The sequence below is a fragment of the Pygocentrus nattereri genome, chromosome 22, assembly GCF_015220715.1.
Source record: "Pygocentrus nattereri isolate fPygNat1 chromosome 22, fPygNat1.pri, whole genome shotgun sequence".
Lineage (NCBI taxonomy): Eukaryota > Metazoa > Chordata > Actinopteri > Characiformes > Serrasalmidae > Pygocentrus > Pygocentrus nattereri.
In genome coordinates, this window is record NC_051232.1 from 27,175,652 (window position 1) to 27,193,684 (window position 18,033).

General features: G+C 39.7%; 2 protein-coding genes across 2 annotated transcripts in view; one reads left to right on the forward strand and one right to left on the reverse strand.

Annotated features, from left to right (window-relative positions):
* Nucleotides 1-1,968: 1,968 nt before the first annotated feature.
* cisd2 (CDGSH iron sulfur domain 2) lies at nt 1,969-10,396 on the reverse strand. The gene is made up of 3 exons (XM_017709464.2): nt 10,201-10,396; nt 7,179-7,393; nt 1,969-5,793 (listed from the first exon to the last, which is right to left on the reverse strand). Exons 1-3 carry the CDS (start codon nt 10,301-10,303, stop codon nt 5,704-5,706), a joined length of 408 nt encoding a protein of 135 aa, XP_017564953.1. The 5' UTR covers nt 10,304-10,396; the 3' UTR covers nt 1,969-5,703.
* Nucleotides 10,397-11,211: 815 nt separating this feature from the next.
* suclg1 (succinate-CoA ligase GDP/ADP-forming subunit alph) overlaps nt 11,212-18,033 on the forward strand; it is a 30,006-nt gene continuing 23,184 nt past the window's right edge. The window contains exons 1-2 of the mRNA XM_017709466.2: nt 11,212-11,340; nt 13,965-14,065. Of these exons, the coding sequence (XP_017564955.1) occupies nt 11,307-11,340; nt 13,965-14,065 (135 nt within the window). The 5' untranslated portion in view covers nt 11,212-11,306. The remainder of the gene's footprint in view (nt 11,341-13,964; nt 14,066-18,033) is intronic.

The following is an 18,033-nucleotide window of genomic DNA, read 5'->3' on the forward strand; positions in this document are numbered from 1 at the left end:
AAGCTCTCTGTTCACTTCCATTCATTCCAGGCTGTTTTCAGTCCAAAAATAAAGGCACATCTGAGCCTTTACACCTGAACACTTTGCACAATTTCTGCTTATTTGCCAAGTGCAAAAAAACCCATAAAATATCAAATGTGCCATAACTTTTATACATAGCAGAAGAACAAAATACCTACAAAATATCTATTTTGTGTATCTTTGCGCTACCAATAAAGAATAATTACACACACGTTGCAGAAGGCGGTTCAAGGGTATTGGCCAAAGCACTGCCAATATATAGAAAAGGCTTTATTTTATGATGTAATGCCTTTACACCTCTCCTGTTAGGAGAATGAGAAAAATGCCTCATTTGTGAGGATCTGCATGATTTCATTTTTATAGTTACAATGTTTAGAGGGGTTCCCAACCAGCTCACAGTCCACAAAATCAACCACGAAAGCTTCTGCAGCCCACAAGATTGAACTAACCCGATCATTTAAAATGCAAATAAAACACAATAATGTAGCTTATCTAATTCTGATTGACAGGACGATAGTGAACACCAAAATATCTGAAACATTTCTGTTTATAGACAGTTTTTTTTTTGGAAACATATATGCCCATTTCGAATTTGATGGCAGCAACACATTGAAAAGAAAACTGGAACAGGGTCAACAAAAGGCTGGTAAAGTTTCGTAATGTTAATAAATAAATAAATAAATAAATAAATAAATAAAACCCTGGTGGTACTGGCAACAGGCCAGTAACTTGAACAAACAGTATTTGCTGGCTGTGATCTTTGGCCCTTCAGGCAGCACTGCATTAAAAGCATATGATTCTGTAGTGGAAATCACTGCAGGGGCTCAGAAACACTTCTGAAAGCCACCATCTGTGAACACAGTTGGTCGCTGCATCCACAAATACGAGTTAAAACTCTAAAGAAGAAACCCCATATAAACAGGATCTAAAAATGCAGCCTTCTCTGGGCCAGAGCTCATTTAAAATGAACTGAGAGGAAAAGTGGAAAAGTGTCCTGTGGTCCAACAAATCAACATCTGAACTTCTTTTTGGAAAATCATGCGCTAAAGACTGCTTGTTATCAGTGTACAGTTTAAAAGCCAGTATTCATGAGGGTATAGGAGTGCATTAGTACACATGACATGGGTGACATGTTTTGGGAACGTATGCTGCCATCCAGACGCCGTCTTTTTCAGGGAATTCAAAATGGGCATATTTAAAAAAAAAAAAATTTCTCAGCATCAACATTTGATATGTTGTCTTTGTACTATGATCCTTCATAAATATGGTTTTTATGATTTGCATAGCTTTGCATTCTATTGCATTCTGCTCTTTCGCATAAAATACACCCTCAAATTTCAGGTTAAAACGATGCCCATATCTGTCCAATGCTGGTTATATTTTAAACAATTATATCCTGCTACTGATAGGATTAAGACTGTCATTGTGCATCCTTAGAACTCCTTTAAGTCGATTTCAGTATCAGTGACAGTTTTAATATGGGTCGAGCCCTGAACACTACTAGGCAACTACAGATTCAGAACTGTACTGGAAGATTGAGCCCAGACGGAACTCTCTAGCACAGAGGATGAAATCTGTAGGATTGTAGTGGTGTAAATCTTTATAGAAGCACCACGTTCTTTATGCAGTAGAGAGAAAGAGCCGCATTTGGTTGAAGAGCGAGGGATAAAATCCCCCGTCTCATTTGAAAGCATATCTCAGTGCCGCAAAGCTTATATCATGCAATGCAAATTACAGTAAAATAAGAGAGCCCGACATAGAAGCCCACATTCCAAATAACACCAGTGAGCTTTCATACGGTCTTATTTAGTACACTTATTTATTTATTTTGTGGGGCCAGTCTGGTGCAGTTTAACTGTCTAGTTCTCAGTTCTCTCCATGGTTCCAGAGCACAGGCCTTTAATATGTGCATTTCTCTTTTTCTACAGACGTGAATTCGAAACAGAGTTTGTGTTTTTACAGTGCTTTATTTTACAAGTAAAAATATTAGGCACATTGCATGTACAGTTACACATGTGACTTCTCTGTCCATGTGAAAATAAAAAGAACCCAGGAACATTATATTATACATACAGTACTGCGCAGAGGTCAGAGTTAAAATGACCATTAAGTACAAATGATCATGTTTCTATAAGGAGCAAAATGATCCCATTATCATCAGATAAATAGCACTTAAAGTTTGCATCTTTGAGAGAGTGGAGAAAATCAAGCTGCTTCAGATCTAAAAAAAAAAAAACCTCCACAGGTGTTTCTGTCCATCCCTCCACTGTGAGAAGACGACTCAACACTGAGTCTGAAACAGTGTGCAGCTGTCAAGAAGCCCTTACTGAAGAAAGAAGAAAAAAAAAAGAATAACATTCAAAACGAAGCTGCTGTCATTCTCAGAACAATAGACTGACCACCCCAGGGTCCACACCGTAGCGTCATTTATGTGGTTGGGATCACTTGGAATGTAAAAAGCAACCAACGTCTAAGACTGAACTTTGGAGGTGTGGAAGAATATCCCAGAAGATTTCTATGAAAAACTGTCAAGCGAGTCTCCCAAACAGAAAAGAAGCTGTAATAAAGGCAAAGAGTGGACACAGAAAACTAAATACTAAAAAAATGAAAAGGTCACTGACTTTTGCACAGTACTGTACATAGAGGAAATATAAAGTTGGTGTTTCTAATAAAGTGGCCTGTTAGTAAAAGTACAAGGTAGGTATTTGGCTATTAAGCGTATAGTTATAGTTATTATGATCATAGCAAATCAATACTGAGCCGACCAGTTTGTTTGGATTGTATTCAGTGAGTAATAGTTTATTTTAAACCTACAAAATCCACACAGCTTTGAGATACGCTCTGGAAAACTAATCCAGATTTAGAGTCATTTGTACAGATTTCTTCAATAATGAACATTACATGTTTAAAACAGTTGTATGAGAATAAAACAAACTGAAGTATCGGCTGTTAGCCCTTCAACAGCAAAGGTATTCAAGGTAGAGGACAGTGACCCAGCATCCACCCGATTAATAATTTAACTCATGCTTCATTACCGCTCTGACAGCTGGATAAACACAGACAAGAAAGAAAAGATCATTAAGAAAAGATGATCCCAATGATGTACAACAGGAATAGTTTCTATAGATTGCGTAAGCAACAGCCTAGCCTAATCTTTCATAATCATCAGCTCTAACATGCAGCCAGCAGATACTGATAGATTAAATGAACACTTCAGCATTTTTCAAGCTAATCTCTATTTACCACATCTGTATCACACAGTTACTCAGCACTGACTGTAACTTTCGTGCATTTCACGGTTTTTAGAAAGAACAGAAAACTCGCTGACTTGAAATTCAGTTATAATAGAGGTCAATGGGCAGTTGCTGCATTCCGCGAAAAGTTGGGAAACATGACAACAACATAGATTTGAAGCTGTAACCAACAAAAAGCAGCTCCGGTCAGTATCCCTAATACTGTGCTTACATTGTGACAGTAGGCCACTGAGTTGGAAGCTCTATATGGTACAGAAAAACATCTACAGGCTTTATATTTCAATTTTAAATCTTTCTACAGTTTCTTGGAATTTTTAATCCTAATTCTTGTAAGTCGCTCGTCCACATGTGTTCCTCATTACTACTTATCATTTTTTGTTTTAGAAAACATAACTTTTTACTGTTGAACGGTGGCACAAGTGAAAAGAAAAGTGTCAGTGGCTGTCAATATGTTATGGTAAAGAGATAAAGTCGTAAAACACTGTATTTTGCTATATATCGCTGCTGTCGGAACAAAACCTCGTATCGCCATGTTTGTCGATTTTCAGTTTTTGACATAATTTGAAAATGCATGCTGGCTTTTATATTGTGTGTAAATTTCATGAAGGATGGACCAAAATAAACAAAGTCTTATTCTATAGACTTACATTGACTAATATTACCGACAGCAGCGATAAAGTGTTTTACATTATATGTATTTATTATATGTATTATTACTACATTTTATCTTTAAATAGTTCTGTTTTGGAAACAAAATTTGATCAATTATAAAATGTTATTTAAAATCAACGCTTACATGCAAAGATCAAAGATTTTTGCCAGTCCAAATTGATCACATTCCGATTACAGATTCAGACTGAGGTGTTTATATGCACTCTGTTCAACAATCTGATGAAAAATCTTCCTCTATATGCTCACTACAAGTAATCTGATCCAAACTGATGCGCATGCGTGGAGTAGCGTTTAAACGTTACCATGACAGCGAACATCGTGAGGTCCAGTCAGAGTGAGATGAGCAGCAGTGAGCAGTGCTTGTTTCTTTCATTACTTTAGAAATATGTCAGACTCAGAAAAATGTCCTTCACATGTCCTCATTAAAGAAGGCCGAGAGGAAGACGTCGTGTTCTGAGACACATAAGCTGGACGTCCGTCCCACCTCCGTCTTTTAAAACTTTAGCCAGAGCCGGATTATGAGTTCATACGCACAACATACTTCCACTTTCAGACTGGAATTCAGACGTTTACATGGCTATTATTCTACTATTTAACGTATTATTTACAGGATTACCCACCTCGTTCAATCGGGTACAAATTGTATTCTGAATGGCCTCAGTTGGAGTTGGTGTTTACATGGACGTTTTCTTTTCTGATTGAGCTATTAGATTATTAACTAATAATTAGGCTGGATGTAAACGTGGCTAATCATCACTGTATGTATATCCAAAAAAAAAAAAAAAAAAAAGGAGAAAACATCAGGTTTTAGTCATTTCAGGTTTTTGAAGTTTGGTCCAGTATTAGTCATATAAATGTAAAAGAAGTGAAATAAACTGGATTATTTGTATTAATAAAGATGTAAATAAAACTGAATTTTTTATTCACCTTAAAAGCCAGCACTGCTAAAGTCTCCACTGATAATGATCCTTATTCGCTGGTATTGCTGTCACCATGGCAATGTTTCCATGGCTGCATACCACCATCAGTCGTGTACTGCCGTGCAGCACGGAACGACATTTTTTCCAATACCAATATGCAATATGCTTTTCAAAGCGGCTTTAATTTTATCCCGCATGCTACTTGTATCATCCCCGGAACAGCATTAGTATCGAGCCTTGATGAACTATAAAGATTTACAGCTTAAAATACTTTGTATTGAAGGATTAATGAAAGTCTTCCACATAAACGATTGCTTATGGAATGCAAAAGGTCACTTTTATTGTGAGTTAGTTTCAGGTAATTGAGTTTTCTGTTCCTTTCTGCGTACAGGAAAAAGCCTCAAATTTATCATCTGTGGTAATCAAGGGTGCGTTACAGATGCATTAGATAAACATTACTTTTACAAAATGCTGGAGTATTTCTTTAGCTAAGAAGACTCATGGCACTGTCTTTAGTTTGTTACTGTAGTTTGTGGTCCAGTCAAATTGCACACTTAAGGCACACTGCATAAACCACTTTAGAGTATAAAAAAGTGAACGGATCAGTACGAGGCAAACCTACAAAGCCAAAATAACATCTCGTTTGGATTCTCTAGAAGATCAGGCCCATTCTTCACAGCATATGAATATACAGCAATGTGGTGTCAATCAACAGTACGACACATTAGGTTAAAGGTGTATTTTTTATAGGGAGTAAATGAAACTAGTGGCTTTTTTTCTGAAAGGAAGCCAGAGCACCTGTTCTGCTCTCCTCCCTGGCTGATGAAAAACATGGATTATAGAATCTTCTTCTTCAGTATGAGCGGCCCCACGTTGTCCCCGGTCAATTCGTTGTGCTTTATGTGTGATTTATCACAAACAGGAAACTGCAACAGGAAAAATGACGTTAGGGGTTGACAATGATACTGTGACATTATACACTTTATTCAGCAAACTACAAACCCCCCTCTGCGGCTCAGAGTCAGCCGTTTTTATGCTGTACTGAAAAGAGGAAGCCAAAGCCTCAGGGGGCATGCGAAGATATGCAAAACACATCACCGTTTCAAAAGGCTACTTCCATTCAAATCTAACTTCCTCCTTTAGAAGGACGCAAACTAACATTTTCCCGGGATGTCAACATAAAATGGGAAAGTTGTAAATCTTTCGTTAAATGAGTGTTAAATGAGTCGCTGATATTTGCCAGGCTCTGGGCGATTGAGTTTCACTTTTTGTATCCAGGTTGTCTGGAATTTGTCCAACATTTAAACTAGAGTAAAATAGCAGAGACTAGTATGAGCGCGTTTGCATGTACTGCTTATCATGTGCAAAACGTTATCGGTGACTGTGGGGGACTTAACAAAAATCATAGGAAGTCTCAGGCTAATTCCTGCAATTTCCTTCGTGACTAGTAAAGTTTCTGCAACACACCAAATACCGGGTGCAAAGGAAGCTATAAAGATGAATAGCATGCAACAATGCATTCATAAGGAATTATAAACACGGTTATAACTATGCAGTACACTATATAACCATGTTTCTTTAACGTGTCTTTGAAAGCTTTATATATATATATATATATATATATATATATATATATATATATATATATATATATATACACACACACACACACACACACACACACACACACACATACATATATACACCAACACCCACGACTATTAATAGAAAGTGCTGTCTAACCACCACTTTTACTTTGTTTCCTCACTAGTCCCAGCATTACCCACCAGAAATCTTTGCTTTGTAAGTAGACTTTGTTTATCCTACTATGAACATTACGATGATGCTCATTTCTGCAAGCCATAATAGTTTCTACAATTCAAATAGTGAGAGTTTATTATGGGTGAGAGAACTAATAACACTGCAAATCGTGTAAAGGAAATGATTCTTATTGTGGCCTCAGAAATACTCAACAGCAATGTAGTGCTCAGTGTAATCTGAGAAGGGGGTCTTCTGAAAGGGGCCTCTTATGTCTTATTCAGCATTATAAAAGTACAATATTTCAGACTTTATTTTGGCACAGTGGAGCTCTGCCTGATCTATTCAGACAGACCAACGTGCCAGAAGCCAATATCTCAGCCATGAGTTAACATGCTAGGCATAATAATATATGCTGTATTATTACACTCCTGGTATGTACTCTACCAATCAGCGTAATACAAAATGGGGCTATCATTTATCTATCCATCTACACAGGCTTAGACGAGACATATTTATGTCCCACATGCCATGTTTTTTTCCTGCTCCTCACCGTTTTAGAACGCCAACACCTGCAGTAGCAGACGTTTGTGCTTCGTAGGTCTTCTATGTCAATCTCATTGACCACTTTGGGGTTTTCTTTTTGGATCTTTAGGTTGATGAGACAGTCTCTCTGCTTCTTCTTCTTGGGCAGGAAGGGCCGGATGGTCAGGTAGCCCAGCAGGGCCAATATTCCCAACAAAGGCAGGAGACGGAGCCACTCTGAAACTGAACATACACAAAAAAGTTGTTTGCCTCCAAGGTTTCTCATGGGCTTCTGCGAATGATACGACACAAACAACAATGTAGCACAACTGCTTTACCCTGTCTTACCTGTGAGTACTGTCTTTGGCCTCCCCTCCAGAGTAGTTATAATAAGTGTCCATAATTGTCATAGTAAAACAGACCAGCATATTATTAGAGTTTAAAGCTACTGTTTCCTATCACTATAGGAATAAAGTTCCATGCTGCAAGTATGAAATGAAGTCAATGAACTTCAACACTGTAATATGACAATACTACTACCACATTTAACAGAGCTTGCATGTAGCAATATTCCTATTACAGCTCCTTAATGGCCAAAAGAAAAACATTTGTATGGCAAAACATATGAGGTTTAGAACATTTTTGTTCGACAAAGGACGTGATAGCAGCATTTTTGGAAAATGCCATTCATTTTTCCCATAGAGACAATCAGCTCGGGCCCAGAGTTCCCAATAAGGGCTGATTCCAGATGGACTTCAGAGACCTACAGTGGTAATTCCAACCAGGGACGCATGAAGACATCGGTATCGGCAGATATTTGCTTTAAAAATGATCATGTTTAAATGAGTTGGATATCTCAAACTGATAAGACGTATTTGTTGTACTCCAAAAGAGGAAAGCGTTTAGGCCACACTGGGCTATTTCACTGATTGCACTTCATTCATTTCACTGTGTTTGAAACCCAACATAAACACTCATGCTAAGCCAGATAAATGTAGTCCCAATTGCTACATTTTATGCCAATAACGTTCCACAAAGTGGCCGAACCAAATTCAGATGAGGTTCCCAGAAACACGGCCTGATTAAGACTGAAGTTATTACACAGCTTAAGAGAGCAGTTCAGTGCAGAATTACACACTTTCTCCTTAAACAGACTCGATCACGTCTGTGTACGTTAGCCAACAAGAACAAGCTAATAACCAGTTAGCACTGCAGAAACTGCATGCCTAAATAACCGCAACGTTGCTTAAACTGCATGAACGTGTTGAGGAACCTCAAATAAAGTCGCACTTGTGTTCACTGTGTGGTTTCTCACACTGTATGACATTCTAGATACTTAAAAGAAACGGACAAATGTACTTAGCGTAGCTATAAGCAGCTACAGCCATCTTTTATCTAGGTCACATTATGCCAATTACAGATCATTTTGCCAAAAGTACAGATAACAGGAGGTTCGTGAGGATAGAAATGATATGTTTTATTTTTTGTCAAACTATTCCTTCCAAAACCTGCAACAACTGGCCAAAGTAACTTGTATTAGTTAGCATCAACTCAGGGCCATGGAAAAGCTAATAGTGAAGTGTCCATTGGTACCAGACTGTACCAAGTGGTGCAGAAAGAGCAGCTTCAGGTTAATTCTCACGGCAATAATGTGATTTAATCGGCAAAAAGTAGGCCGTATGCTTAATTAAACAATCCCAGGCCAATTACATGCTAACTTGAAAGAGTTATGGCCACAGAGTTTGATCCCAGACGAATCCCATGAATGTAATGGAGTGTGAATCGTCTTTTAAGCCACATTAAATCTGCACTAAAGATTCCTGCGCTGGTGATTGATGATGTGACACGGCTGTGGGTTGAAACAGAGGTAAAGGAGCCTGAATGTGAGCCACTTCAAAGCAGTGAAAGGGCAGAATGCAGAAGAATGAATGCAGCTTTACATTCCCTGCTACAATTACACCTATACAGTAGCACTCTTCTGCTTCTCCTCCATAAAGCACATGCTGCATGGATGACCTGAGGGTGGGGTGCAACCTGCATTCTGTAACCTCTCCCTGCTCTGTATTGTGGGCTTTCTCACATGTATTAGGTATGCTAACCTCACAGCCAGCAGGACAGCAGCAGTCACGAGATGTGCTCTGCCAAGTCTTTAAGGGGAATTCCACCAAATTTTCAAAAACTCAGCAGCTTGCACATGAGAAGTAACTGAAGTCGGATTGTTTTGATGAGAAATACAGCATTTTTGAGAAACGTGCAAAGCTAGAATTGTGCATCATAGCATCCCTGACCCCTGGTTCCTTTCACTGAGATTATAAAGAAGTTGTTAAGTCTCTCTAGAATAAGCCACTTTTCTTCAAAACACTGTCTTACTTCTCAGTTAACTTTTTAAGCTGGAAAAAATACTTGGGGTAACTGCCCTTTACGTATTTAAATACACGGGCAGGTGTTAAACTAGAAGCTGTGTCTTGCTTTGTCTCCTCTTCTGCGGGTGCTGCAGGAAGCTCTAACCCAATAAGAGGTTAATACTAGTGCACAACCATGTAAGCAAGCATGAACTCCCAAAAATACAGAGCAGGGCAAAATGATACACACTGATTAAAAGTGCTTAATTGAGCAGATGAGCGTTACACCGTGTGGTTACACCGTGCTTCATAGAATAGATGGAGTGTAGAGATGTTTGAGGGTAACGTAGGTTTATAGTATTTGCTACTGCATAAGTGACTTATTTACTGGACCTGTGCAAATCTGATGGTCTGTACTGTTTACAGCATATCTGATTGGGTACAACAGAGCTGGAAATCTGACACTATTATTTCTTGTCCTTGTCTGAAAAAACTCCTTGTGGAGAGAGTGAGAGAGAGAGAGAGAGAGTGAAACACTCTTTCTTCTATTCCAACCTCCCTTATTTTCCACTATATTAGACACAGCCCTGAAACTTCTGCTCCACTCTCTGAAACAGAGAGATGGTAAAGCAGCAGAAGCAGCAGCAGCAGCAGCAGCAGCAGCAGAAGCGCAGAGCAGCCTGATGAACACACTTCCACACTTTTTACCTGTAAGTCTCGTAAATCCTCCGATCGTTTCTGGCAGCGGGAGCTTCTTGAGGTAGGCTGGCAGTTGCACTTTGATAATTCTCGAAATAGTTTCCAGCACCATCTTGAATGACTTTGCGGGCGCTTTTTCATTCGCACTAAGCGAGATGTTTCCTCATGCCGAACTACGTCAGGAGTGAAGTTTTCTACGTAGCTTCTGTTTGAGGTCTACGGCGGGACTGGCGTACAAAGCAATGGTGAATTCGCGCAAGAGAACAAGGCGGTTCGAAAACACCGTCAGCCAATCAGCTTCCGCACAGTTGGTGGATTCCGATTGGCTCATTTCGACGACAAGCCCCACCCACTATGGAGAGTGGTAGTGTGTCTTTAAAACAACGGTTTTAACGGATTAATAATTAATAATAATTGTACCTTTTTCCTAATGGCATAAATAAAATAACTAAGCAAATAAAACAATAAATAAAGTTGACATTGACAATTTTATCAGGACACAATAAATAGAATTTTTGAATTTTGTGGGAATACAAAGAGTTGCCGGCATTTTAGCCATGTCAGCCAGATACTAATATAAAGTGTTCATTCTACAGTTTCTATATGTCCCATAGCAGATCTACACAGCATCTTTTCAGATGTCTTTAGGATTCAGGGGGACTGATGCATCAACTGCACAGGGCTCAAATACACTTTATTTCTTTTTTATTAATTATTATTATTATTATTGCTATTATTATTATTGGTGTTGTTTTTATTATTGGTGTTGTTTTTATTATTATTATTGTTATTTTTGTTGTCACGAGACGGATTTTTTTTTCCAATGTAAATCGAACTGCGGGTTAATGAAACTACATTACCCAGCATTCCTTGCATTTTCATCCCCCATGAAAGATCGCCTGTTTGACGGCTTACTTTGTATTATTTACAGCTCATATTAACGCTTTAAAGCCCAGTTAACAAAATAAGTGATTTTATTGTGATATTTGTCCCAGATAAATTATTAAAAATCCGTTCCATGTACTTTAGCGCGGTAACGTGCCTCAGTAGCAGGCAGATATCAGAGCGCCGCGGCCGGTGACGTTTCTGCCCGTGTCATTGGTGAATGACCGAAGATGGCGAGCAGCAGACTTTTCGCCAAGCTGCTCTGTAAGTTGATTTTTTATTAAGCGCACGTTTTCTTGTCCTTGTTTAGGAGAGCTCTGCAGGGCTGTTAGGGCGAGGCCGTGCAGCAGAAGCTGAGTCTGGCTCTGACGGACAGCTGCTACGCTGTATCGCAGCACTGAGAGCAGGGAGGCCAGCGCGAGCTCCTGAACTCTGAGCTCAGCTGTCAGGGAGACTTTAGCCTTTACTCTGCTGAGGATCTCAGCTCTTTACTCTGCTGAGGGTCTCAGCTCTTTACTCTGCTGAGGATCTCAGCTCTTTACTCTGCTGAGGGTCTCAGCTGAGGGTCTCAGCTCTTTACTCTGCTGAGGATCTCAGCTCTTTACTCTGCTGAGGATCTCAGCTCTTTACTCTGCTGAGGGTCTCAGCTCTTTACTCTACTGAGGATCTCAGCTCTTTACTCTGCTCAGGATCTCAGCTCTTTACTCTGCTGAGGATCTCAGCTCTTTACTCTGCTGAGGATCTCAGCTCTTTACTCTGCTGAGGATCTCAGCTCTTTACTCTGCTGAGGGTCTCAGCTCTTTACTCTGCTGAGGATTTCAGCTCTTTACTCTGCTGAGGGTTTCAGCTCTTTACTCTGCTGAGGATCTCAGCTCTTTACTCTGCTGAGGATTTCAGCTCTTTACTCTGCTGAGGGTCTCAGCTCTTTACTCTGCTGAGGGTCTCAGCTCTTTACTCTGCTGAGGATCTCAGCTCTTTACTCTGCCCAGGACTTCACTCCGTTTTCTTCATAATTATGTCCATAACAGTGAAAAGCTTTTCCATGCTTATTTTAAGGGCAGTTAGCTGAGGTGGGCAGTTTCTACTCAGTTCTGTTTGCTTGATTAGATCCTTGTTCTTCAGCACATTTTTTTTCTGAAACTTAAATTTCTTGACTATTTCCAAATGCTGAAACATGTACTGAAGTGTATCCTCTAGCTTGTGTGGTTAGTATCCTCGTCTGCTGTTGGTGTTGCTCTTGAATTGCTTGGCTGTTGCTCACACCTCTCACTTTGGAGCTTCAGCCTTTTATTTTACTCCAACGTGAGCCTGAAAAAGAAGAGAAGAGTGGAGTCTAACTCAAAGGGCAGCTCAGTGGAGTTTCACCACATTCCAGGATAGTTCAGTGCTTGCAAAGTCAACAGTGTAGTTTGGAGTGGTTTGATGTGAAATGGCAGTAACATACATGTACCTTTCAACCCAGCATGCACTTTATATACATATATGTATATCCCTGATGTTGGAAGAAAACCTCAAATCTCCATTTGTGTCATTTTTCAGTTTTTGACATAATTTGAACACACCCGGTGTCCTTTACACTGTGTGTACATTTCATGAAGAATGGACCAAAAGAAATGTCCCAAAATGACTTGGAAAGACGTCTGGTTCCATTGACTTACATTAAAAGTGAAGTATGTCTTTTCCTTCTCCTGTAAAGTTACCATTTTGGAGATCCAAGGTTTTGTTCCGACAACAACGATATGTGTATGTGTGTGTACATGAATGAAAATATGCATATATTACATGAAAATGTGAAAATAGGCATATATATATATCTATTTTTAAATTATACATGACACTCTTAGTTCCTGATAACTACTCCAGTGTTGTGCAACATTGGACTATGCTTTGGTCAATGCTGGAAGGTCCACTAAACTGAACTCTGTCATATTGACTAACTTCCCTTTTGCCTTTTTCCCATGCCTGTGAAGGGGAATTGTGCTGCCTTTGATGGCCTAACTGTAGTTTTTACTGAGCTTTTATTTAAAGGTGCGTTCTGGCATAACACTATCATTTAATCTGATATTTGCCATATTGTGTAATATTTTGTAGTGTAGCATTGGATCCCTCAGCTTCGTCTCTTTGACAGAATTCCCAATTTTGTCCTTTTTGTGGTTTCATCCATTGTTTTCTTACTACAATACCCAGCATGCATTGCACAAAATACATCATACATCTAGTAGGAACCCCCACTACAATAAAGAAATTCTGACTACCAGTGAAGCCACTGTTGTAGAAGCTAATAAACACTATCCGAGCACTAGTGTGTTAGTTGTCTGCTCGTATCCTTTGCATTAGCCAGCTAGCAGTAAAAAACATTAATTATAGCCCGTCCTGAAGTCTGTGCCTCGTAGACGTTTTTCAGAAATTCCTTCTACCTTCAAGATGCATCATTAGGAAAGAGATTTTCCTGGTCTGGAAATCAGAAAATCTCCCTGTAGATAGGTCTTAAAGTCACAGTAACTCATGCAGCCTGTTTAATTCCGAGCGTGGAAAATGGTCACGGTTGATATGTTTTTGATTAATAAACCGCACGAATGCCGTTTTAGAATAGAAGAACGTGTAAGCGTGAGCTCATGTTCGCTGAAAACCCGTGTCATGTGTATTGAATGTGCTTTGTGAGAGTTGTGATGTGTGGTGTTCACTCTGTGAACACATGTTGGTGCTGTTACTCCATGCATGGCTTGGCCTTTTGGTTTCTCGCTCACATTCTGACTTCACTTCACTTCAGTGATATTCAAAAAGAGACCCCTTTTACAAAAGCCTCAACCCACATATGAAAAATGGTCTGATATGAGCTTTAAACTTGGGTTCTAATTCTAACCCCCCCCAATCTCATGTGTTTCCAGTGCAGCAGGCTGGGGTCCGACACTGTTATACCGGATCAAGGAAGAATCTCTACATCAGCAAGGACACTAAGGTTATTTGCCAAGGCTTCACAGGAAAACAGGTTGGTGGTCCACGCATCATTGTTTCCGTTTCCATTTCCATTTATGCCATTTAGCTGACGCTCTTATCCAGAGCGACTTACAGTTTTGATCATTGTTACACAGGTAGGCAGAGGTGGTGTTGGGAGTCTTGCCCAAGGTCTCTCATTGCTATAGTGTAGGGTGCTTGTCTAGGCAGGGGATTGAACCCCAGTCTACAGCATAGAAGGCAGAGGTGTTACCCACTACACCAACCAACCACAATTGTTCACATCGTCTACCTGCTTCTGCTGTGTTTGTCAGGCTGATTTTCAGTTGTGTTATGTTTGGTAGGCATGTGTTGTTAGTAGAGACCACTTATTCAGTTAAGTGCTTTGGCAAGTCAGAGGTCACAGACTTGGTCAGGGAATATGTTTTCCCTTTGCTGTAACTTGAAGCTTGTACGTTGAAGCTTAATCGCTGTGGGGTAATAGAACATAATGAAGCGCAGTAAAGGATGTGGTTGTAGTTTGGCCACAAAATGTTAATTTTGTAATGTAATCTTCAACTTGAAGCTGTGTTCTTTGATGTGCGACACCTGACACTACGGTCTGAGGGTGTTCTGAAACAGTGGCCTTGGTGGTGCTGCTGTGGGGAACAGCTGACCATGAGTTTTTACAAACATAAATTGTAAAAAATTGTGCAGCATTCAACCTGCCGTAAGTTAAAAAATGACAAATTATTATTTGCAGAAAATAAGTAAGCGCACTGATCTAAGATCAGGTTTCATCAGTTCATGTAAGTCTGTTCAGTGTAAACAAACTCCAGATCAGCATTCCTGCTGTGAGGAGTCTGATAAATATGGGCCATTGATTGTTCTAGCAAAATGCTAACTAGTTATGTTTTTCAGTGCAACTCATCCATCGTGATGGTTAAAGGGTCTTTCAGAAGGAAAGATTCTGAGGCCCTTCTGCAGCGAAGCAAAGTGGTACTGTATCTCATTCTGAGAAAACTCTTCTCAGTAGGAGCTTTGAAACTATTTCACACCATCAGTTGGAGACTAAGCATAGCAAACATGTATCTGAGCCTGTCGATCTGAGCCAGAACTCAGTTTGCAGCTTTCTTCTTTTTAGCCCAGTAACTGTCTGTCTGCAGAGCCGCGGAGCAGCAGGTTCAAGCCGGTGGCATTCAGCGCTTGAGCTTTGGGCTTATTAACATTTCAGTTGTTTTACTTGAGTTCCCAAAAAAATTGTGATACATTTTAATTGGATTGCCATTATATTTTAAGCTTCAGGCTAAAATAAACTTTGGTTTAAACGCGTATAGAGATTTACGGGGTAAATATTATATGAACTACAGCTGATGTGGCCTGGGTAAGCTAGTGGGTTATGTAAACATATATCTTATTTCCATCCATTTTCCAAGCTGCTTCTCCGTCAGGGTCGTGGGGGGGTGCTGGAGCTTATCCCAGCAGTCGTCGGGCGGAAGGCAGGGACACCCTGTACAGGTCGCCAGGGCAGACACAGACAGTCACTCACACCCAGGGGCAATTTAGCATATCCAATTGGCCTGACTGCATGTCTTTGGACTGTGGGAGGAAGAACCCAGAGGAAACCCACGCAGACACAGGGAGAACATGCAAACTCCACACAGAGAGGACCCTGGTCGCCCGACTGGGGCATCGAACCCAGGCCCCCCTTGCTGTGAGGCGACCGCGCTACCTACCACTATATAATATAGTGGGCTTTTTTAGACATAATACCTGCCTGCAGCACCAAGGGTGTTTGACCAGAGCAGCTCAACAGTCTCATCTACGTTAAATACAGTACGGTGCAATAATTGTACTCCTAAGTGACCATAGCCTTATTTCAAACGTGCCACTTGCTAGTGCAAGTTGTCCGTTCTAACTTGATCCCAACCCTTAATGAGATGAATAAATAAATATTATTGTACATGTTGGATGTCATGTGTGATGATGTGTCTTAAAATGGTCCTTTATTGTCCTTTACTTTTTATTTATTTATTGTGTGTGTTCTTTGTCATTTGTCTGTCTTTTCCATGTGACTTGCAGTGCATAGCTTGTTGAACATTACCGCACTGTTCCACATGACGTCCAAAACAAACTAACAACTTTAGCTTCTCTCTCTGTTTTGTTTGGGTGTAAATGAGATGATATCTTGTTAGTTCAGGCATGTGTGTTTGTGAGATTTGTGGCTGTGGTTCAAATTAGGGTTCCAGATAAAAGTGGAAGAGTGCTGTAATTTATGGCCGTCACTAAACTAGGGGCCATATGGCAAAAATATATCTAAATCCTTTTTTTTAATTCCCAATATTCACAATAAGCCATGATATTTATATTCTGACATCTAAAACCAGGCAAAAAAACCACCAGCAGTCCCAAACTTAAAAAATACTACTATATTCAACTTTTCACATCCTTCGCTGCCCTGAATCCAATTAAAGAAAACGAATGATCTTTCTGTGTAATCAAACATGCAGGTGGTCAGTATTCAAGTAGTACCTTTAGTACCAAAATGCTAGAAATGCACACTGTGATATTATAAGATATTTTACAATATGTAAAATACATTCAGTAAATGTCAACACTAAACTAATTCCATTACTGATCAGTCTTTATCTTTCTTTTAGGCACTTTTAGACACATTTAGACACTGCAATTGCTATTATTATTAGTCTTTTTGACAGTAAAACTCTAGATAACATTGGAGACTATATTCAAACAAACACACATGCAGTAAAAAGTAACAATAATTTCTTGTTTTTAGAAAAGTAGCTGATATATTGTAAGCTAGGTTGAAGAACAAAGTCCCCAGCCATCGCATAGATTTGTTAAATTCCATTAGCAGCACTCCTGACTTAATCTTCCATACCATTTATTGGAGGATAAGTACGAATAATGCCGGTCTTACTTGAGGAGAGGTTTGGAAATGGCTAAAACCACATTGGTATGCATGAAATGGTAAATTTTTGCATTAACCCAAATTTGTATTTATCGTAATGTTAGTAATTTTCTGACCAAATTCACACTCAGATAAACTGTCTTTTTCTGATGCATATATGTCTCACAGTAGTTGAAGAGAATGGGGGTAGAATGGTGCACATTGTGCTTGCAAGCAGAATAGAGGGAGGAACGTCCTCCCACCAAACGTAGCACAGCAGTGGGTTATTTGTTTTTGACTTTTTATCTTTTTATACCTTTTTTTTTAAAGTCTGTTTCTACTGTTTGGCCTTCTTTGAAACCTCTGTTTACTCAGAAAATCGTCAAAATGTTGTTTAGATACTAAATTCCTAATATGATCCACAGTGACTGCCCTAGAGATGATCTTATTGTGTGCAGTGCTTGTGTTTGGATGTCAGCTTATCTCCATTGCAGTCCTATTGGGTCCAGATAAAAATGAAGGCGCACGGTAATTGAGTTCTGGCCACGGTGTCCAAACCGGCTCTCGTCTCTCACCCCTTTCTGATGCATGTCCTCTCTTTCTCTCCAGCCCTTCGCTGGCTCGTCCAAACGACTCCTTAACATAATAAAGGGTTATTAGATGAAGTTCTAATGAGCACTCATAATAATTAGAAGGAAGATGAGAAACGACTGGAATGTCATTGACTTTGCTCGGCGCCTTGATAAGCAAGCCATACTTCAAATTCACGGCGGCATCATTAACGGGGGGCAGCGTGCGGGAAAAACGGCCGAGTTAGCAGCTCGCCTCGCGCTAAATGAGGGAGGAAGAGAAAGTGATGATAGAAAAGTTGGCACGGTTGCGAAGGTAGGAAGTGGATGAGTGGAAAATGTCTAGGTTTTTTTTTTTTTTTTTGCCCTTGTGAAGATGTAATTGCAGCTGTAATTTTAAAAGCAATGGACATCAATTCAGGCAGTGTAGACAACCCACTGTAGGCTTATCCATAATGTTTCTACACTTTCTGTAATGATTAACACAGACATAGCGGAGAAGCCTAGTTAAAGATAACACCTGCTTATATCTCCATATAGCTA